The 24051-nt window shown below is 33.8% G+C and overlaps 1 protein-coding gene across 1 annotated transcript; it reads right to left on the reverse strand.

Annotated features, from left to right (window-relative positions):
• Positions 1–20790: 20790 nt before the first annotated feature.
• On the reverse strand, positions 20791–22419 carry LOC127094323 (uncharacterized). The gene is made up of 3 exons (XM_051033172.1): positions 22149–22419; positions 21970–22059; positions 20791–21641 (listed from the first exon to the last, which is right to left on the reverse strand). Exons 1-3 carry the CDS (start codon positions 22417–22419, stop codon positions 20791–20793), a joined length of 1212 nt encoding a protein of 403 aa, XP_050889129.1.
• Positions 22420–24051: the final 1632 nt, after the last annotated feature.

The raw sequence follows: 24051 nt of genomic DNA on the forward strand, positions 1-24051 counted from the left end.
GCTTTATCAAAATAGAAGTTCAATGGAGTGTATGGTGAAGGTCTAAAAGCACTAGACCTATGAATACAACCAGATGAAGCTGAATTCTAGATCTGAAATTTTTTGAAGAAAAATGCAATTGCTTCTTTAGTGATGGATAGGGAAAGATTTCTGCAGCATTTCAGGTTGAAATTGGCGTGTGATTTGAATGAGTATGGCAAGGTATTTATAGCTGGAGCTGATGCCAAATGAGAAGAAACTCGTGTGCATGAAGCTTTGGGTCCTCCATGCATGCGCCTGTACAGGCGCATGTGAGGCCCAAAAGCTGGTGGATTTGCAAGCTGATAGCACAATGAATTGATTTGGACGTGTAATTTGCCTTGCAATAGCTTGCATTTCAAGATTCAATGTGAATTTCACAATTGGTCACAAATATTCAGCTCTTCGAAAGTCACTCATGAAAAATCCAAACATAAGCATATGAGTAATGGTTGGAAAGGTAGTGATGTAAGGAACAATTGTTATGTTGGGCAAAAATTCATTTGGAGTGTGGAAATTTATGAAATTTGAGTTTAAAGTGTGATGTGCAAAACATGTCAATGCAAGGTTTCTAAAATTGGCCAATTTTCAAGCCCCTCTGTTTTGATGATGCAAGCTCCAAATGGAAACACATCCAACACCAAAGTTGTATATATTTTCAAGGCAATCAAAATGGACTTAAATTTTGCATCATTTGTATTTTTTATGAAAGAGTTATGGGCACTTGAAGTTGGACTTTTTTTACTTTTAATGCATTTGGTCAAAAAGGACCTATAATGTCTTGCATTATCACATGTATTGTCTTTGAGATTTTGAAATTTTATCCAACATAACATTTTAAGTAGACATCGTATGCTTTCCAATTCATTTGATCCCACATTAAAATCATAAAAAATGAGTGAGTTATGTTCTTGGGAAGTTGACCCAAAATTAGGGTTTCAGTCAAAATGACCTATAATGTATTGGAATGGCAGATGATCTTCCAAGCTTAAAATAAATTTTTGATGAACATGAAATTTGTTCATATTGTCCTTAAGAACATGTTTTATTTTGGAACCATCTCCATTTGACCAACACATAAAAAGTTAGGTCTCAGTGTATTTCAAAATAGTCAGATGAATTGACTGATCAACTTCTCAAGTCCACAACTCATACCTTGATGAATTGATGATTGAGGACACTCAAATAAGTCCAAATATACATGAATTGATTAATTAAAGGACTTCCCTTGATTATATTTGACCATGGGCTGAGGTTGCTTCATGAGCAAGGCATTGTGGTGCACAGATGAATTAGGGCTTTTCTGGGGAACAAACCTCAAATCCTTTGACTTGCCTTGATAAAAATGATGAATTGAGATACTAGGGAGGCATATTTGATGGATGAGAGCTTTGGGAAAAAAAAACCATTACCATGCTTGCTTCCACCTCCTCTTGACCAATGTCTTTGTACCAATGACCTCCTTGAAGCTTTTGACCTTGTGATTGCTCAAGCTACAAACAAAAGATGTTAGTGACATATTTTTGTGCTTTTGGTTAGTAAACAAAATGAGAAAAGTAATGATATACATTTCAAGCATGCTTGGTGATCTCAAACCACTCACAAGGAGTCCCACCCAAAGGTAAAGGGAATCAAGATGCTTGATGATCCTTGAGGCTATGCAAATACAATGTTATGAGGCCATGAGAGATCTTAGGGACAAAATAGGGGTCTTACAGCGAGCACATTTCTAAATATTTCTCCTAGCTTAGGCCATTTCCCATTCATCTCCATGATGCATTCATATTCTACCTTCATTCACTCCATGTGATATATTGTTACCTTTGAGCCAAATACACTATCTCTTTGAGCTCCATATAGTGTCAGCTTGTGAACCAAGAGATGTCTGTGATGTGAAACCAAACAGTTAATTCTCTTTATTTTAGGCCATACCCTATAGTGGCACCACGCTTCCGGCTACCCCACATATGGTTCACGCCGGTTTTACTATTGGGTTCAGTTTTTATCCCTTTTAGAGTTCAAGTCACACTATCCTTTTGTTCAAACCATAGTTTTATCCCAGATTTCTTTTCACCTCCCACCACTAGTTCTATGAACTACGGAGCTCTAAATTCCATACTGCATTATAAGGATACGTAGGCATGAGGGTCCTAATCCTCACCGAGCACTTTATCTATTTCTCTTCTTTTTCCCTGATCCTTTCATGAGTAATCTTTAGATAACACCCATTCAAGCAAGAACAATCAAAACGGTTCCCATGGAGTACCATGGATGTTAGGCGTGCTAATACCTTCCCCTTTCATAGTCGACTTCCTTACCAAGATATTTCTTTCCCCGGGTTTTATCGATGTTTTCCCTTTCCTTCGGGAATAAATAAAGTTCGACGGTGACTCTATTGCATGTTCTAGCGAGTGATGTGTTCGTGAATATTTCCGCTAGCTTCAAATGGAAAAAATTAGAATTAATGGTTGATTCAAATGCGTGTGTTGTTTGGCAGATGCAACAAAAGCACAGAGAAATGTACAAAGAGAAACGAGTAAAAAAGATCAAAAGACTTTGTTCTACATCCGTCAGTGTGTGGATGCCGACATGTTTAATAAAATTGATGATTCAACGACGACGAAGGCTGCGTGGGATACACTGGTACGGTGCTACGACGATGATGCATTAGTGAAAAACGTGAAGCTTCAGTATCTACGTAAACAATGTGAGAATATCAACATGAAGAACAGTGAGAAGATACATGATTACATATCTAGAGTGATTATGATCACCAATAAGATGAAATCTTATGGATAAACTTTGTCAGAAGAAGTAATAATTGAGAAGGTACTGAGATATCTTAATTCTAAATTTGATTACATTTTTATAGTAATAGAACATTCTAAAGACCTTAGCACCATGAGGATTGAAGATTTGCAGAGCATCCAAGAGGCACAAGAGTTGTGTCTGACTGAGAGAACCTCTGAAAGAGAGGTGGAGAAGACTCTGAAAGCGTGTTCTAGAAAGAGGCGTCAAAAGAAGTATTGGTCAGAAGCTAAGAAGATACATGGTGATGGTTTTCAAAAGTAAAAAATATCCAATTCTGATAAGAAGAAACATCAAAAGGGAAAGGAGAAGTTTGACAAGAAGGTTCAATGCTACAGTTGTAAGAAGTTTGGCCACTTTGCTGTTGACTGTTGGTCAAACAAGGAAAGGAAATTAGAAGAAGCAAACATAGCCAAAGGAGATTTTGATGATGAATCTGTGCTATTGATGGAATTTAAATTCGATGGTGCATATTTGGTAGACCGGTGGTATATGGACACTGACTTCTCAAATCAGCTAACTGGAAACAAATAATGGTTGGTTGGTTTTGACTCTAGGAAGAGGACAAAGATCAGATGTGTTGATGATAAATAACTCAACCCTGAAGGTATGGGAAATTTCAAAGTTAAGGTGAAGAATGGTAAAACTATTCTGATCAAGGATATTTTGTATGTTCCTGGCATGAAAAGCAATCTAATGAGTGTAGGTCGGCTCATTGAGAAAGGTTTCTCAGTTACTATGAAGAGCAATCTCTTGAAGTTATATGATTCTAATAAAAAGATGATAATGCAATATGATCATAGAAGAAACAAAAGATTCAAGGTGAATATGGAGACAGTTGAAATTAAATGCCTTAGTGCAGGAGGTGGTGAAGGTGACAATGAGATGTGGCACAAGAGATTGGGGCATCTTAATTTCATAAGCATATGGAATTTGAATTCTAAGAAGATGGTATATGAAATTCACAAAATTGTGAATCGTGAGAAGTCATGTGAGGTATGCATGAAAGGATAGCAACCTAGATTTCCATTTGCGTCAGAAGTAGCCCCAAAAGCAAAACATGTTTTAGGAGTAGAACATTCTGATGTTTGTAGACCATTTGAAGTACGTTAACTTGGAGGAAACAAATATTTGTTTCATTTGTGGATGAGTTCACAAGAATGACATGGGTAACACTCATCAAGTTTAAGCATGAGGTGTTTGATGAGTTTCAGAAGTTCACGGTGAAGGATGAAAAACAGAGTGTTCAGAAGCTAAAAGTTCTCAGAACGGATGGTGGAGGTGAGTATAAATATACAGAGTTTAGAAAATTATGTGAGGAGAACAGAATTAGGCACGAGGTGATTGCTCCATACACTCCTCAACATAATAGTCTTGCTGAAAGAAGAAACCGAACTTTGCTTGATATGACAAGGAGCATGCTGAAGGAGAAGAAGCTGCCTCACACCTTATGGAGAGATGTTGTTGCTACTGTAGCATATGTGCTCAAAAAATATCTAACAAAAAAGCTGAAGGAAATTATTCCTTTCGAGAAGTAGACTGGTGATAAGAAAAGTGTGAGTCATTTCAGGGTATTTAGTTCTGTTTATTAGGAACATGTCTCAGGTACTACTAAAAAGAAGTTGGATGATATAAGTAAAGTAATGTTACTAATTAGATACCACAATACAGATGTGTATAAGCTTTATTATCCCGTCACTAATAACGTGGAATTCAACAGAGATATTGTTGTGAAAGAATTAAAAGCATGGGATTGGAATGAGTCTCAATCCAACTCTGGTGCAATGTTAACACCTGGGTTAACTTCTGAAGAGATTTCTGACTCTGAAGGAGAATATATCTCTAAAGGGGATTCTGCCTTTGAAGATGAGTCAGAGTCTGATGGTGATTCTGAGTCCAAAGATGAGTCAGAGTCTAATAGTAACTCTGAAGCTGAATAAGACTCAGAAGGTGAATCTAATGATGATTCAAATTCTGATGGTACTCCAGAATCTGGTGGTAATCCACCTCTGACGGTGGTAATGCCTCTAAAGGTGGACATTTTGAAGGTGGTCCAAACTTTGAAACTAGACCATAGAGAATTCGTTAGATACCATGGAGATTTGCAGAGTTTGACATGTTGCAAGATAATGATATAGACTCTGAAGGGGAAGTTATTCAGTGTACCATGTTAGTAGACTCTGAACTAGTTAGTGGTAAAGAAGCACTCAATAATAAAGTGTGGTTGAAGGCCATGGCAGAAGAATTTGAGGCTAATAGAAAGAAACAAGACCGAAGAGTTAACTAAGCTTCCAAAGAATAAGAAAGTCGTCAACATCAAATGGATTTTCAAGGTGAAACTGAAGCCAAATGGATCAATTGGGAAACACAAAGCAAGGTTAGTAGAAAGAGAATTTTTGCAGAAATCTGGGTTAGGTTACTTTGAAGTGCTTGCGCCTATAGCTGGACATGAAACAACCAGATTGGTGATTACTATAGCTGCAAATAGGAATTGGTCTTTGATACATTTGGATGTGAAATCTTCCTTTCTGAACGGTCCATTGCAATTAGAGGTATATGTGTCACAACCTCCTGGATTTATGAAAAAGAATCTGGAAGGGATGGTGTACATGTTACATAAAACGTTGTATGGACTGAAATAAGCTCCTAGATCTTGGAATCTGAAAAAATGATTCATTTTTCAAGCTCCAAGGATTCAGAAAGTGTGAGATGGAATATGGCATTTATGTTCAACATACTTCTGAAGGAAATATGATTATGGTGTGTCTCTATGTTGATGACATATTGTTGGCAAGAAGTTGTTCAGATGAGATAATGAAGTTCTAAAAGGTGCTGATGAATGCGTTTGAGATGATTGATATGGGAAATATGGTATATTTTCTATGGATGGATATTCTGTACTCTGATAAGGGTATCATTTTGCATCAGCTAAACTATGAACTTGAACTTCTGAAGAGATTCGAGTTGACAAATTGCAAGACTACAATCACACATGCTGAAATGAATCACAAGTTGGATTCTGATGTTGTGGGTGATGATGTAAATGCTCCAAATTTTAAATTTTTGGTTGGCTCATTGAGATATCTTCGTAACACCAGACCTGACATCTGTTATGAAGTTGGAATAATGAGTAGGTTTATGAACAAACTAACATGGTCACAATATCAAGTTGTTGTTAGGACTCTGAAGTATGGAGTGTTATTCCCTTCTGGTGTTAAGTCTGAATCAGAACTTATGTGTTATTCAGATTATTTTTTTTGTGTGGAGACATAATTAATAGAAGAAGTACTTTTGGATATCTATAAGTATATGGGAGGTCCTATCTCTTGGTGCTATGAGAAGAAACTAGTGGTTGCATTGTCAATTTGTGAAGCTGAGTACATTGCAAGTGTTGTGTTTGCGTGTCAAGCTATTTGGCTTATGAATATGTGAAGTTGTTATAGATTTTAGTTAGCTGAATATGATTTAAGGGATGGTGTTAGATATAATTCATAGTTCAGAAGTGTTGTTGTTCATAAGCTATAGGCTTCAGAACCTTACTCATCGTAGTTGAGAAGTTGGTGCTCAAAATCTACGTGGCAATTTTAGTTTTGTATTTAAACAAGTTATGTAACATAATTGTATAATATCATCTTTCATTCAAAATTTAGTTACTTTTTTATCTCTCTCTTTCTCTCCTCTTCCATCTTCATCTTCATATTCAACCTTGTGCACCAACAAGGAGGAGGATAACTTGACAAGGTTCAAGAAGGCGTTTGTTGGGGTTTTGGAAAATTTGGACATGACTTACAACATCCAAGAAGCTTTCCATACTGAAGGGTATTTTCCAATAGAAGTCACTCCTATGAGGACTAACTTGTGTTTTCTAGAATAATGGGAAGAAGGAGAATTGAAGATCTTGATTGAAGAGGTTAGGGACTGGCTAGGACAATGGTTCTCAGAGATTCGTGAATGGAACCCTAAATATGTAGACAATAAAAGATAACTTGAATCCGGTGTTATGGGGTTCCATGTCATCCCCAATTTTTTTCAAATTTATAACATCTCTAGTGGAAGTTTATGTGTTTTTTGATGATGAAACTAAAAAGCAAACCAAAGTGTATGTTGCAAGAATTTTGGTGAGAGCCAAGTATAACATCTCATGGATTTGGATTAACATTGGGATCATGCTTTGGATAGTCATCCCAAAGGGTTTGGATGCCAAAGAATAAAGTTCATATTTTATCTTGGAAGACGATGATTCAGGCGCAGGGGATGGTGGGGATGACGAGGAAGATACTGAAAGGTCCTTTGTCGAAGGTTTGTCCCAATAACATCAGAATGCCCATTTTCAGAAAGGCCTGAATTGGTGAGTCCAAAATAAAGACGAGGACGGCAAAATTAAGGACTTTAGTGATTCTTACTTTGCGGCTCCAATTCCACCAAAAGAAAAACTGAAGAAGAAACCCACCTCTTCATCCAAAATCACAACCTCAACAAAAGAATTTGAGGAACCTAATGCTCAATACTCAAGGAGTTCCGTCTTTTGTTGTGAATCAACAACCGATTCAGATGTTGCACAAAGGAATAAGCAGATTCGAGCATCCATTGAGCATGAGGTTGTAGGAAAGGTTTGGGAAGCAATTAAGAACATGTGAATTGCAGGAAGTGATAGAGATGAAGCTAATTTTGAAGTAATTAAAGGTATGAAGATCAGGGACCAAGACGAAAAGAACTCAAAAAAGGTAACAAACAAGATGTCTCAATGATATTGTCTCATTGAACATTAGAGGGTATGGAAATTCTCTTAAGAAGAGGAGGCTCTAACAAATTTTGAAAAAAGGGAAAGTAAATATTTTCTTCCTCCAAGAAACAAAAGTGAAAGAGATGGATGAAATGTAAGTATGAAATGTATCTAAGAGGGGGAGGGGTGAATTATATTAATTAGTATTATTGAAATTTTCTCATATGGTATTGTTAGAGATTATGTTTTTAATTTTTCAAAATTGATGTAAAAGTAAAAATGCTGAAAAATAAGTGCAGAAAGTAAAGAATACAACGATATATCCAGATTCCTCTTTCCAAACAAGAGTACTCCAGTTACCTCACACCCCGTGAGAGATTTCACTATGTCGATTAACTTGACTCTCCTAACTATCTAACACAATCACAAAGGCCCACCACCTTTTGATTTCACAACAAATAAGATAAAGCACACCACTCTCACTTATGTACAATGAACACTAACACTTAGTGAACAATACAAACTTTTGAATAAGTAATGAAGATTTTGTACTAGAATCAATCATGAGAATTGATATTCCCTTTCAAGTAAACAATTCATAAAGTATCTTACTTAAGTGCTCATCCATATGTCAAACATAGAAACAACCATACTCATCCATATGTCAAACATAGAATCAACAATACTCATCCATATGTTAAACATAGAAACAACCATAATATTAAACACAGAAGCAAACTTGTCATATCCTTACAAAATATAAGCAAAACATAAGTAAACAAATTTAAAGTTAAAAATATAACAATGAAACTAGTAAGGAAACATAATTATAGACTAGGAAATAACATAAACACCTAACATAGAAAGACATAAGACAAGACATATTAGCCATTCTAGTCATTTTCTTCCTTCGACTCTTCTTCACTTCCATCTTAGTTTTGGTTGCATTTAAGGTAGATTATCTCAACATAGATCTCACAAAGTTCTTGAGTGACAAAGTTTTCAATGTGGAAAAGTTTATCGTAAAGCATTTGATTAGTTGGGCCTCCTTCGGGCATTGGAGCAGATGAAGAAGTAGATGATGCAACCTCTCTATGCTTGAAAACTACCATTCTTGTCTTTGAAATTACCATATTTTTGTTTATTACCCATATGTTTATCTCATGTTCCTTAGCATTCATTTTGAACCTTGATTATCCACCCAAATCAATTTGACAAAATTCTAAAATCTTAGTAATTAACCCTGACATTCATTTTGAACCTTGATTCACCACCCAAATCAATTTGATAATTAACCTTGCATAAGATATCTCAAAGGAACTCTCGCCTATGACATTTTTTCCCTACATATGATGAAGAAAAAGAATGAAAGCTAGTGGGTTATGTATCGGCAAAATTTTTGAGATTAAGCTATTGGTTAACTTAACTCATAAAGCAAGAGTCGCCACCGTGCTTTTGTTGTTTCCAAAGGAAAAGGGAAAAATTACGAACAAAACCCGAAGAAGTTTTAAAATAAAACTAATGAAAAGAGATAAGGCTCCAGAGGTTAGTTATGAAAAGGGAAGGTATTAACACCCTAAACATTCATGGTACTCCATGGGAACCTCTTTGAAAATATGTACATTTTAGTTTGAAAAGGGTGTTGTTTGTAAAAGATGGGAGAGATGGGAAAAGAAATATTTTATTTTTATTTTTGGTGTTTGCCAAGACCATTTTGAAGTCTCATGCCTACGTACCAACAAAGTGCAATGGATGATCAAAACCTCGTAGTTTGTGGTAAAAATAACAAAGGTGCTTGTTTTGATTCATCTTTTATGAAAAAGACAGTTTGTCATTTTAAGGAGAATACTCAACTAGTCACCCACAAGTATGAGACCTTTGCATCATCATGAGAAAGGCTCCAACTTGGATAAAGATCAACAAATATGCCACTAGCTCTATTAGATGGAAAAGAATAATCATCAATACTATGGGGATATGAGATTTATATCTAAACTATTGAAATGACTCATGTCTAAACTTTGAGAAATTTTTTAAAAGGAAAGGTGCACCAAAGGCACAAAAACAATTTGAATGAGTTATGCATTTTTTAAGTCTTTTGAAATTGGTCTAAATATGCTTAAGATGAATTAGCGTTTATTAGGAAAGAGTTTTAAAAATCACTTTGGAAAAATGATTCAAGTTGGATAACAAGAAGGTTTTGAAAAAAGAGAGAGAAGATTTTGAAAATTAAAGAAAGGGAGGAGAAGAAGAAGAAACTATCCTAGTGCATAAAGTAAAAGCTAGGGAGGAAAGATATAGCCAAGAAATAGCAAGCTTTATCACAAAAGTCAAGCAAGAATTCCCTCCTTTGGATTAAGCCTTAAACAAGCCAAATAAGCAACTAATAATCCATGCATCAAATGAAACCAAAGTAACTCAACCCAGTCTCCAAAAGAAGTCCAAAGTCAAAGGTATCAGATGAATCCCAAGGTCTCAAATCCCAAGTCTCAAAGCAAAGGTCAAGATCCTAATTCTAATTCTAGAACTCCACAATGATGCCAAAGATGGTAACCATAAGTCCATGAGTTAGGAGAAACAAATTTCTTTTTAGTTTTTTTTTTCTTATTAGTGTTTTCTTTACAAGGATATAAAATAAAAGTCCAAATGGACAAAGAACAAATGACATAATCACAAATAATATGATATGGGATGCTAAATATAAAGTATAAAGTAAATGGCATAAAATAAAATAGCATAAAGTAACTGACTTTGAAGTAAAAGTTAATACAATAAAAATGTTAGCAAATGATGTTAGTAATCAAGAATCAAAGATGGTTTGGTCATTTTTTTTGGAGAACACTCAACTATTCACCCACAAGCATGAAAACATGAACATATACATCACTATGAGAAGGGCTCCAACTTGGATAAAATCAACAAGTATGCCACTAGCTTTCACAAATGAAAAAGGAGCAATATTTTCACATAATACCATGAGTAGTAGGAAACTTACAATCTCACTTGTAAAAATGCATTTGCTTTTGGGACAAATTTAACAATATGTTAAGCAATCGTAATTGGACTTATGTAGAAGTCACAATTATTTGAGGTCGGTCAATAATAATGTTTGTGTTAATACATGCTAGAGAAATGATATGTAAATCATTCTCCTAAAGTCATGCCACAAAAAAAGGAATGATCAAGCACAAAGGCTTGGAGGGTTGTCCATCACTTTAATCCATACTTCATGACACTTGGGATAAACTTGTGCATCAATCCGAAGTACCTTAAACGATCCACGATCAATTAGTAGGTAAATTTGAAATGATGAAAGTTCATCAAGTACTAATCCACACACCATGAACAAGATGGACACAAACCATCAAATTGATCAAAGGGAAAAGAAGGAGATGAGGAGGAAGATGACAAGATAGGTCACACCCAAATTGGATCAAAAGTTTGATCAAGTCATCATCAAAATCAATCATCCATTTTTGTGGATTAGGGTTTTCACCCCCATCAACACCCAAGATCCATTGAGCTTGATGAGACTTATGATCCAAATTATCATGATCCAAAGCTAACAGAAGTTCACAAAGGTCACACAAATATAAAATGCAATTAAATGAAATAAAAATGCACCAAAAGTATTTTTAAATGAACTTTAAAATAAAAGTAAAGTGAAAAATCCATGAAGTCCTTCAAAACACTAAATAAATGGCCAAGAAAATTATGGGAGGTTGAGAATAAAATAAGAAACATATAATAAAATTTTCAGAATTTAAAAATGTAGAAGAATATTTTTAAACCAATTAAAACAAATGAAAAAAGAGAAAATTCATGAAAAATAAAAAATCAGTGAAATAAAATGTGAAAAAATAAAAATCAGGTGAAGAAAAATAAAAAAGAATTTTAGAAATTATTTTGGGATTTTTTGGATGAAAAATGAAATTACTATGAATTTTAAAAGAAAAAAGAAATTAAAAATAATAAAAGAAAATGAATTAAAATCAGAAAAAATACGGAGCGTTGGATCACACCTCATTAGGATGCACGATGGAACGCGCTACAAACAACACATGAGATCCAATACAAAACCAACCAATCAAAACATTTCGTTTGTCCAAGGTGTCTGGCCAAACTCGGACGACCTGGAACACTCCGGTCATTTTCTCCGGTGAGCTCTCACCGGAGTTTCATCGTTTGGTAATTCAGAACACGATACCACCAACATTATGATCCTCTTCTCATCACGAGTTCAATCTTATGCTCCAAATTCAATTATCTAAATTGAGCAAAAGGAATTTCAAAGAAGTTTCAGAAGCAAGCAAGCCACGAAAGATAAAATTAAATGATGAACATGATCAATCAACACCAGATAAGTTAGGGGAAAGCATCAGAGAGTGAATGACTACATTGCGGTAACTTGTTTGAGTTCAAATGATACTCAGAACTACCTTGTCCAAATGGTGATCAGAAGTTGATAAAAGCTCGATCTGGTTAAAGCACTTCAGAAGGTCTCAGAGCTTGGGAATTGTTGCAAAAATTTCAGAGGATGCCGAAGATGCTAATGGAATCAAGAAAATGGATTGAAACAAGCTGAAACTCAAAACACGATAGTTGAATTTTTCTGGAAAATTTCAAGTTGCAGCAGAGATTTCTTGGCTCTCAAAAGCTTGGAAATGAATGCAGTAGCTTCCTCTATTTATAGGAAATGTGTTTGGATCCAAATGCGTGTGGAATAATGTTGAATTCGTGCAAAATAAATTTGATCAGAATGTGAGAAAAGTGTGACTTGCAACTTATCACAACTCAACCAAATGATGCGTTTCAAAGGTCAATTAACTTCTAGAGACTATGTTAAACATGTTTAGGTCTAAATTACATGCTAATTTGGTTTGGAGTTGAGATTGGTGAAGTTCAAATTTCGGGCAATGGAAATTTCTTCAGTTCCAAGTCAGCATGTTCAACCCAATGGGGCATCCTACTCAGGAAACTTTTTGCCCCCACTCTTTTTGCAATGTGTTGACATCATAGCTAAGATTACAATATGCAAATAAGGGTTGCATTTGGATGTTTGATCATAAATTTATGTCATGTTGAAGTTGGCATGAAAAACTGATCATATAACTTAGAAAAATTCAAGCGTTCCATGGCTGAAAATGACCTGTAATGTCTAAATGAATTCCATGGCCTTACAAGCATATTTTTACATTGATCCTTGAAGAAAACTTGTAGAAGGAATCACAAATGACATTGTGAAAAAGGAATCGGGCTTAATGTTGAAAATTGAAGAAGTTATGATCTTTTAAAGTTGAGAAAAAGTCACTTGAAAATAGGTCAAATTTCACTAAGTCCACAAATGACCTATAATATCTCCAAACGTTTGATGATCCTCCAAGCATAATAAGATATTTTCATTTAAAGAGAAGTTGTAGAGGATGTTTAGAATAGTCATATGTAAAAAGAATCATTGAAAAATGTTGAGAAATGAAGGAGTTGTGATCCTTGGAACTTTAACTTCAAATGTTGACGTTTTGGTCAAACCTCTTAGAACAAGCTTGTACATTTGGAATTTTTTTGCATTTCAAAGCACATGGGTGATCATATGAACTCAAAATAAGGTGTACTTGATTTCCTCTTGATTAAATTTCTCAAAGCTTGAAGTTGCTTGTTGAAGAAGGCGTGGATTTAAACACATGAACCTTTGACTTTCCTTGACAAGTAAGTAACAAAACTTTGAGATGCTCTTGATTGAAAAGCCCTACCTTGCACAATAAACTTAAGGAAAATAAAACATATTTTTGATATTTTTATTAGTGGCTAGATAAGCAATTAATCATATAAACACAAAGGTAAAACACCAACAAAGCGGTGCTTGGTGATCCCTGCAAGAAGCAACCCCAAAGATGAGTATGGGGAAGATCAAGATGTGACCTCGTTTATGTGAAATGATGTCAAGGGTATGTGGGATATTAGGGTTAAAAATTAGGGTATGACATGTTACACTGGCTCAAGTTGGTGTAGTGACGTTGAGGATAGAAAATCTACGGTTGGTTCTGTGTTTATGCTAGATAGTGCACCACTTGCTTGGAGATTGTCATACCCTTATTTTTACCCTAGCATACATATAATTCATTCACTATGTATTCATTATCTGCATTGGTTCTCAAGTATGACTATGTAATGGTTCAAGTACAAGAGGGTGAGAATTAGGATTTTTCATGATTGTTTTCCTGAGGTTTTTTTGCCAAGGCCACTTAGGGAATTGAATGATGCCTTGGTGAATTAGGGTTTTTACCTTGTTGCATCTTGGTTATTGGATTCATCAAGATTCATGGTCAATATAAGGCCCATTCTCCATTCATATGGTGATCATATGTTTCATGGCATTGGTGTGTGCTTAATCAAGCATTGATTAGCTAGTGCATTGGTTGATTGGTTATTGGTTATCCATTCATTGTGGTGCATATCATCATAGTTCATGTCATCAGTTGATTCATTCACAAGTTGCCCTAGAGCTTGCATTTCATTTATTCAATCCATCTTAAGATATGGCATTTCTTTGATACAAGGTGCATCTTCAAATTCAAGTCATTGGGATTGCTTATATTACAAGTCTTGTTCATCATTTGGATCAACCCATACATTGCATTGCATTTTTTAAGATTCATCATGAGCAGGGTCCATTGGGTGGCTTGGTTTTTGTGCAAGATGACCTTTGGTCAACTGATGACTTTTTGGTCAACCAGTTGATCAAAGTCAATAATCAAGGTGTGGATACCCTAAATTTGACCTATGACATTCTAATTTCAAGTGGAAATTTCCATTGATTTTTTAGGCCATGATGCATCATGATTCATTTAGTTAAGTTTGTGTCCATTTGCCTTGAATAATTTTAGTTGGACTAAGTCATTGAATATGAACATGGTAACCTTTTCACATAGCATTTCATATAGTATTTCATAAGGGAATTTCATACATTTGATATGGAAAGATAAGTAAAATTTTGATTTGGATTTTTGAATCATAAATTTGAACTTGAATCAATAGTAAGATTTGTCATTTACAAGCATGAACCATAAGCATTAGCATTGCATGAATCATTTTGCATAAATCTATTTCCTAGTTCTATTACATCATGTTACATTGTTACAATACATTTGAATAACAATTGGAAATAAAAAAAACATCTTGATTGAATTCCATACCAACTCATACATTTCAATCACCATGCCAAAATCCTGCTACAAGACCAAGACAAACCAGGCTGCAATAAGTGTCCAACATGAAACTTGCAGCAATACAACCTGACTTGCAAGTCAAGAACCAACCTGAACCAAGTTCAACACCAACTGAACCACAAGCACTGCAGCAAACCATTTCCTCGAGCTAGACCTGCAGGGCATAACACCAAGCATTTGGATCAACAACTCATGGCCATTTGCAACAATTATCCTGTAGAAAAACAGAGCAAGGAAAAAAATGATAGCATTAACTACAATGCAAAAGTTCAAACTAAACAGTTCAATACATTTAATCCAAACTAACCATATCCAATTTTAGCAAGTTTAACTAACATGGTTCATAAACTGCATCAACATAGCATAACAGAAAAATCTAACACATAACAAACCATGATAGGAAATCAATCCACAAATCACTAACAATGCATTCATACTTCAGTTCATGTCCAAAATCAATTAACATTAGGACATTTCCTACGCATGTGTCCTATTTCACGGCAAATTCCACACCTTCTCTTTTCCTTCTCAACGTCGTCCATCTCGGTTCTAATCTTGGTGCTGTTTGGGCGCCCTTTCTTCCTCCTTCTCATAGAGTCGTCGTGGCAAAGAGTAAATCCTTCATATTATGGCCAATTCTCCTCATGGGGAAGTCCTAGGAAACTCTCCTGATAGACCTTGAAGAAGTTAAGAATTTTGAAGACGTCTGGAATGTGAATGGAATAGTCCTGGCGTATGCTCGAACATGCTGCGATTACATGGGAGCAAGGTAAGTGAAATGCCTGAAATTTCCCACAGTCACAGTGTTGTTTCCTCAGATCAACGCTGAACGTTCCGGTTGGTCGACCGTCGTTATGATTAATCTTCTCTTGGACCATGAAATAAAATCTCTCTCGGTCGAACTGCATGACGTTATGTGTGTTACTTTGATGTAAGTCTCACATTGCCGAATAAAATCTCTCTCGGTCGAACTGCATGACGTTATGCGTGTTAGCTTTGATGTAAGTCTCACATTGCCGAATAAAATCTCTCTCTCTCTCTCTCTCTCTCTCTCGGTCAAACATTGCCGAATACGTAAGTCTCATTCAAATTTACCGTTTTTTATTTCCATTCTTTATCAGACCAAATATTCATTACTGTTTTTTATTTTAATTTCAGCAAGATGGTAGATTTCGGGTTCATTCACATACATATATTCAACCAAGTGCGGTTATAATACCGTATTTGGAGCTAGCAGGTTTTGTGAATGTGGCAAAAATTACAAGTCTAAAAGTAGACTCTAAACTCATTGTGGCATTGTTAGAGAGATGGAGACCGGAGACACATACATTTCATTTACCAATAGGTGAATGTACCATCACATTAGAGGATGTGAGTATGTTATTCGGTCTCCGAATCCATGGAAAAGCTGTCAATGGCCCAACAAACGTAACCAATGACGTTTACATGGAAAATTTGGGCATCGAATCAACCGCCTCGGATAAAAATGGGGCTTCTGTCAAAATTGTTTGGCTAGAAGCAGTATTAACGCAACTCAAAAATAACCCTAACCCGTTCGAGGCAGAAAATATTTTACATGCAAAAATTTATATTTTACTTTTAATTGCTACTTTTTTAATGCCAGATAAGAGTCACAATTTGTTGCATTCTTCTTGGTTACCTTTAGTAGGAGACCTTGAAAAATGTAATGCATACAGTTGGGGTTCTGCATGTTTGGCGACACTATATAGACATATGTGCAAGGCGGCCCATAGAGGAGTAAAGAGCATAGGAGGATGTGTTGTATTACTAACTGATTGGGATTCACACGCATACCCTTGATAGCCCCGGTTAGTAACGAGGTTCCATCACATCCTGATGCATTAAGGTAACGATTTTCATTTAAATGCAATTTATATTTATCAAAATTATTTATACGTCACTTTAACGTATTTTTTTAATATGCAAGATGGTGCAAACGAGGTATGAATTATGGAAATAATCCTCGTCATCATGTACGAGGGTACCGTGTTGCAATAGAACACATGGAAGAAAACGATGTAAGAATAATTAATTATAATATTAAACTTATTTAAATTTATTTTATACATTCTAATATTAATTATAATATTAAACTTATTTAAATTTATTGTATACATTCTAATATTAATTATAATATTAAACTTATTTATTTTATACATTCTAATAGTTATATTTCTTTTAACAGTTTATTTGGAGGCCGTACATACAATGTCCAGTGCCTGATTATAATGACAGTCGAGTCTGGAGTGCAACAACATATATCATATGTTTCTATACCGTTGAGATGCATCAGACGGATCGAGTCAAACTCCAATTTGGATTTGAACAACAAATACCGTCTCCGCCAAGATGTCTAAGTGAACACCATAACATGGCTATGGTCCAAGCTTGGGACACGCATTGGTAAGATTTAAATAAAGAAGAGCTGAAAGAATGGAAAAGAAGAAGGCATTTGGTGTTACAAGGAAACTCAGTAATTGGTGAGTCTAAGCCGGGTAGAGAATACATGAATTGGTTTTTATCAATTCCTTTTATGCACGTTGCTCCGACACAATTTTTGGATGATCCCCGTCAATGTGTAGCTTTTTCAACCCAACACACAACCCAACACACAACATCACCCCCACAACAACATAACCAACCATCATCCTCAGCTCAACAAACATACCAACACATCCAGACCACCCAACAACACACCATTTATTCCACCTCAACCCAACACCATAATCCCCAAACTCCATTCCCTCAAACAAACTACTTTTACAACCAACAATATCAACAACAAACCAACCTACGCCCACCCATACAATACACTCAAATTCCTCAACCCAACTTTGAATACTCAAACCCTCATTCTTAACCCCAACTTTCTAACACCACATACGCACATCTCACTCCCACATACAACCCTGATGATGTGTATTATCCTCCTATCCAACACACCCGACCGGAAACCTACACACAAACCACACATTCACTACCCAACTTTGACCTCACCGATGACCATTTAATGAGTATGCCTTCTTTTGGCGTTCAAGAACTCGACGTTATGGATATGCCTCCTAACACATCACAACAACATCAAAGTCAACAACATCAACAACAACAAAACGCCCTTGATGAATTGTCTTCCGACTCATCTCCATCTCCCGCAAGACAAAGACAAGAAGACTTGAGCAAGGGAAAACGCAAGAAAGTTGGCACAAGATGTGGAACAGGCGGTCACTATAAATAAAATGTATTGCTTCCATTATATCAATAAAATGTATTTCTTCCATTGTAATTCTTAAAAAAACAAATTATTTCTATTATTAATATTCTAAAAATTAATCATCTTTATTACTAATATTTTAAAAATAATAATATCACAATTTTTTTATTATCATGAAAAACTATAATTATTTACAATTTATTTTAAATATTTTTTTATAAAAAATTATTATTATTTTTAATTAAATCAATTATATTAATTAAATATAGAATTAATAATTAAAAACCAATTATATTAATTATTATTAGTATTTAATAAAGTATTTAAAATATTAAAATATAAAAAAAAGTCTTCTTCATGCCCTCGGCCATTCATTGGCCGAGCCCTAACTACACGAATTGGGCCTTCAGCCCCTCGTCCATTGAAGTGACGAGTACACAAGAAAAAAGGGGATAGATTGGGAAATTATTTTCAAACTGGGACATATTGGGTAAAAAAATTCAAGAAGAGGACATATGCAGCAAAAATTCGCATCGGGAACATGCAGCATGCAGCCAGCTCAACTACCACATTTAATCAAGAGGGTGTGCATGTGTGATTTTCCATTTTGAAAAACATGCATAATTATTTTAGGCCTAATTGAAGTATTACCATCATCACGTTTTTTAGGGTGAGCCCACATGTTCAAATTAAAGAGAATAATATTTTCAGAGGTAATAAAGTTTATTTAAGGAGTTTGAGTGAGATTGGTCTCTTATTTACGTATTAATTAGAGATTAAAAAAACTTATAATATTACCTTTGCTTATAAGCATATTTTGTAATTTTACATGTGGAATAAAATAAGCTTAGAGAGATTAAAATAAGTATAAGCTTATTTTGTTATTTTTACATGTATTATAAAAAGAATTTATTTGGAATAGTTGAATGTTAGAAAAAAAAAGTAATTTTATATTAAATATCTATAAAATAATATAAATGAATGATAGTAATAAATTAATAATATAAATTTTTTTACATTAATAATGTATAATAATTAATCTCCTATAAAAAAAAATTAGGATGCGTTATATATTAGAATTGTAGATTATTACATTGTATTAATAGCAACTACATAATCATATAATAGTGATAGAGACACATCTTCATAAAAAAAATTTAAAACATTAAATATATGAGTATTCTCGGTCGGTTATACGTGTTTAACATCTACTCCCTCCGGTCTCATATGTAAGCAAAAAAAAAAAAAAATTGGAGTCTCAAATATAAGAAAAAATTAATTACAATGGTTACAATTAAATATACCATTCCAATTTTACCCTCAAATTTAGTTTTTCAATATTCATGTTTATTCCTATAATAACTCCACTTTTTACACTTCCAAAAGAGCATTTATTCTGAAACGTTGCATTTGTTATCATTGGCTTTTGAAAAGTCATATCCTATTATAAATGGTGCAGTATCATCTTGTACAAAACTCCATGAGTCTTGTTCTTCCTTTTTTTTTATACTCTAAAAATGACAAACCCACATCATTTAGCTAATGAGTTTCCATCTTTTGATTTAGGTATCGAAGACAATAAAGTTCCTGAAACAATTCAAACTCCAACAAATGAAAGTGCAGAAAATATCACTCCAAAGAATGAAAGTGAAAATGCTCTAACTCCAACAAATGAAAACACCATTGTTGAATACTTAGATATGGATGAGTTTGATCTGAACAAATTACCAGCATTGAACTTTGGTGTCAAGAAAGAAGAGGTTAAAGATATGATAAAAATTTACTTAGATTATTTAAACTAGGTGTGTTCTTATTTGGATTTTTATGATGTTTAATGTTTCTTTGTTGTTTCTATTGCACTGTTAAAGAATTGTACTGCTATGTTTCTTTATGATTGTGATGTTTAATGTTTATTTTTCTAATCATCTTCTATTGGTTTTTTGGAGTAATGTCATTGTCTATTTTATTTTTCATTTGTTAAAAAATTCTAACGTGCAGTACCAGTGCCATCAGTAAGGAACTAACATGCATTCTTCATGAAACTAACTAGTAAGTCTAATGTAAACTAACTAGCATTCTTCATATTTTCTTCTTATTGTAATGTACAGTACCAATAATATGAAATAGGTAGTACAACACATAAACTAATAAGTCTAATGTAACTAACTAGCATTCTTCATATTTCCTTCTCCATGTAAATTCCATGATCTAGAACCAACCTCCTGAAAAATGAATAAATCAAATTTGACAATAATTAGCGTACACTATTTTATTTAAAAATTTATAGAAAATACGATTATATAAACCAACAAGTTCGTACCTTAATTATCATTGTTTAAATATTGAAAAGTATTTTCAACTAACTCTCGGTCACATTTTAGTTGCGTAGGTAGTATGCCTCGATTAAGCAACACTTCTTTCTTCATATGGGGAATTCGGTAATTATTAGATCCTTTAATTTTCATGATTTCAATCATACAAGATTGAAGTGTGAGAAAAATTTTGTCAGATTGTTTGCTAGAAAAATTATCATATGAGTTTTGCACAACTTCAATGAGTTCATCAACTGATTTTGAAACTTCCTTTTGTTGTAATGATTGAATGGCATTGAAAAAACCCAGATCTAAAACATTTAAATCAGGAGAATTCGGTGGTTGACAAGATAAACGGATGTCAAATCCTCCTTCAGAAGCTGCTTTACGAAATTCTTCATCGTCAATAGAAACATGACACGGAGCATTATCTTGTTGTATATAAATTGTTTCCATTGCATGTTCTCTCGGTCATTTTTCTTTAATTGCAGGTAACACTTTATTGATTAGAAAATTTCGACTAACTTCTTTAGTGATAGAAGTAATCGGTTTAGTTTCAAGTGTACCCGAAGCTCTATTGATACTTGACCTTTTTGCTGCAACTTTTTGAACAAGAGGAAAGACGCCAATTTTTCCCGAAAATATCTCCTTATCACCGTCATCAAATCTAGGCCTAGCGACTGCTACTAAAAACATGACTTTTCCAATAAAATTTTTATTTTTGCATGTGCGATATGGCTCATCCTCATTTTCAAGAAGGTAGTAGTTAGCTGATTTTTTGGTCATGTAGAACCATTTTTCATCTATGTGGACGATATTATGCATAGACTTAAACTCCGGATCATGAGGAAGACTAGTTTCTTCAAGCATGGACAAGCAAAATCTAAGACGATCTTTCATATTTCTATCTTTCATTTGTGGCTTTAGAGAATTTGAATGCCGACGCAAAGTCCCATCCTTTACAAACTTAAACAATGCTGTTTTGCTAATGCCCAAGGCAAATGCGAGGCTCTGAAGAGTGCTACGTTTAGCTAACGAAATATCCCGCACTTTTTCAATATCTACCGCAACTCTTTTCCGACCACAATTTTTTGTTCTTTTATGAGACGCATCACCTGTTTGAGATACTTGCTTCCAAATTCGATAAATAACATCGATGGATACCGAGTATTTGGATGTCAACCATATAACAGTTCCGGATTTTAGTTTTCCACCACAACTATTCTTTATCAATAATTGAGCAATTATTTTCCGTTGATCATTGTTTAAAAATGATCTTTTTTTCCTAAAAGTTTCAGGTTCATGTTGAACCATTGTGGACACTGCATGAAAAAATTGAAAATAATTAAGAAACAAGTATATGCTGCTACGCTGCTACTGTCTCATGTTTGTTACTACATGTTCTTATTGGCAAACAAAATATGGCTCTGTAATGAATAGAAAACAAATGATGACACTCCATTTATATTAATTTATGCATGTCTCATGTTTGTTGCTAATGCATGACTCATGCATGTTTTATATTTATAAACAAAATATGGCAATGTAGTAATGAATAGAAAACAAAAAGTAATGATATGATATGAAAAAAAGATGACACAGTAATGATATGAACAAACAAAAATATAATGATATGATAAAAAATCTTACTAGCTGCAATACTTTCAGTTTCTCCATCACTTTCATATTGATTAAATTCAGTCTCCTCTCCATCTTCTTCATTTGGAATAAATTCACTCTCTGCAATTTTATAAAACAGTATTAAAAGTGAAAAAAATTAATTAAGTTGTTCAAAAATTATCTAACATAAAAGTATTAGAGCATATTACCTTCTTCCATGACATGAACTTCATTTGAATATAAAGCATCAACATCAATGTCCTCATTAATATTAAAAAAACCATGTTCAAAATCATTTTCACAATTGAACATATTAGCTTCTTCCATGTATTCTTCATTTGATGAACTACCATGTAGGTCCTTAAAAGACAAGTTAAAATTACTTGAAGAAGGATCATTTAGATTAATGGATGGTGCTATGTTGCATTCCATCATTTCATGATCAATATATGGAGTGTTTAGATCAATATTAAGAGGCATTTTTATGAGAACCAAAAGATAATGATACAGGAAATGTAAAATTTTGGCTATGAAAATGAGAACCAAAAGCTTTAGTATTTATAGAACTCACTATGAAAATGTTAAATTTCTACAGGGCGGGACCATGGAAATTTAGGCGGGTGGAGAATACAGTAAATGGACTAAGAAGTGTTGTTTTTAGGCGGGACAAATTTCTACAGGAAATTTTAGTAAGAGGAAGTGGAATATATAACCATTAAATGACTAACCATTAAATGGTATTAATAAAAATTGACTAACCATTAAATGGTTATAATAAAAATATTAATTTATTTCTAAATTAATAAATAAGGGTAAATATGGAAAAAATGTATATTTTCCATTACTTAAATGAATATATAGCCACTTTCTTAAAGGGTGAGCTTTTTTTTTTTTTGCTTACATATGAGACCGGAGGGAGTATTACTTAAAAAAAAATAAGATCTATAACTTACACTTGATACATCATTAGTCTATATTAAACAACATATAAGTAATTTATAACTTACATTTGATACATCTTTAATCTATGCTAAACAACATGTAAGTAAGAGAATCCATATATGTGAGTTATAGCGGAGAGAAAGAGAGAATTTTAAAGGGATGTGAGTAGAAGAAAAAATAAAAATAAAAATTTCAACATTTTTGAGAGTTTTTTAAATATAATGTTAAATGAAGGTTTGTGATTAATATATAGAGAATTATAACAATATATATTGAATTTAAATAATTTATCAAAATTCTTCAAAGTCTCTCTCCAATTTAATTTTTTTAGTTTTTTCATATCAGGGATTTTTATATTATAAAAACAAATAAATCTCTCAAAAACTTTCTTCTCTAAAATCCTCAATTATTTTCACTTTATTCTTTCTATTTTTTAAAGGCCTCTTTTCTCTCCCCGCTTAAACTCTCAAACAAAGTGTTAAGGTTTTATGTAAATGTGAGGTGTCCAAATTTACTTTTGTGATTGTTCTAAATAATATGTTGGTCCTAACTAGTGTTTAAATCTCCGTCAAAAGACTTAACAGTGATATCAGAGTCTAGTTTGATTTGCAGGAAGTTTGGGGGAACATGAGTGATTTTTGATGTTAAATTAAGAACGTGGAGAGTCTCACATTTGAATGAGAGAATATTTTGATGCATCAAACGGGAGTTATAAGTCTAACATTAAATGAAAGATTAGATGTTAAACACTATATAAATTAAAAACAAACTCACATCTACCCGATGTCTTAAGGTTTTAGATGAAGATGTGGTGTCTTTGTTGTTTATGTGGTTTCTCTTAATCCATTGTGATGATCCGATACAATTCTAAAGGCTTTCCTAAAAGATCCAACATTTTATTAATGAATGCCTATAAAAATCCCAATATTTTTATACGATTACATTCAATTATAACCTCTTATCTTAAATAATGTTAAGGCTAGTTCATTATAGATTTTAGAAAAAGGTAAGATTTTAAGCAATGATTGTGAACAATACTACACATTTTTTCTCTCGATAGGTTTTGCTTTACCGATTAGCATTACCAACACAAACCACCTACAAACATCATTGTTTCATATTTTTTGGTTGATTTCCCATGGATCTTTTCCCCATTACACGACCTCACCT

Source organism: Lathyrus oleraceus, chromosome 1 (assembly GCF_024323335.1).
Source record: "Lathyrus oleraceus cultivar Zhongwan6 chromosome 1, CAAS_Psat_ZW6_1.0, whole genome shotgun sequence".
Taxonomy (NCBI): Eukaryota; Viridiplantae; Streptophyta; class Magnoliopsida; order Fabales; family Fabaceae; genus Lathyrus; species Lathyrus oleraceus.

Coding starts and splice junctions, on each gene's coding strand:
- LOC127094323 (XM_051033172.1), bottom strand. CDS start 22,419: ATGCCTCTTAATATTGATCTAAACACTCCATATATTGATCATGAAATG. Junction 22,060..22,148: donor AGTTCATGTCATGGAAGAAG/GTAATATGCTCT, acceptor ATAAAATTGCAG/AGAGTGAATTTATTCCAAAT. Junction 21,642..21,969: donor AACTGAAAGTATTGCAGCTA/GTAAGATTTTTT, acceptor TTTTTCATGCAG/TGTCCACAATGGTTCAACAT.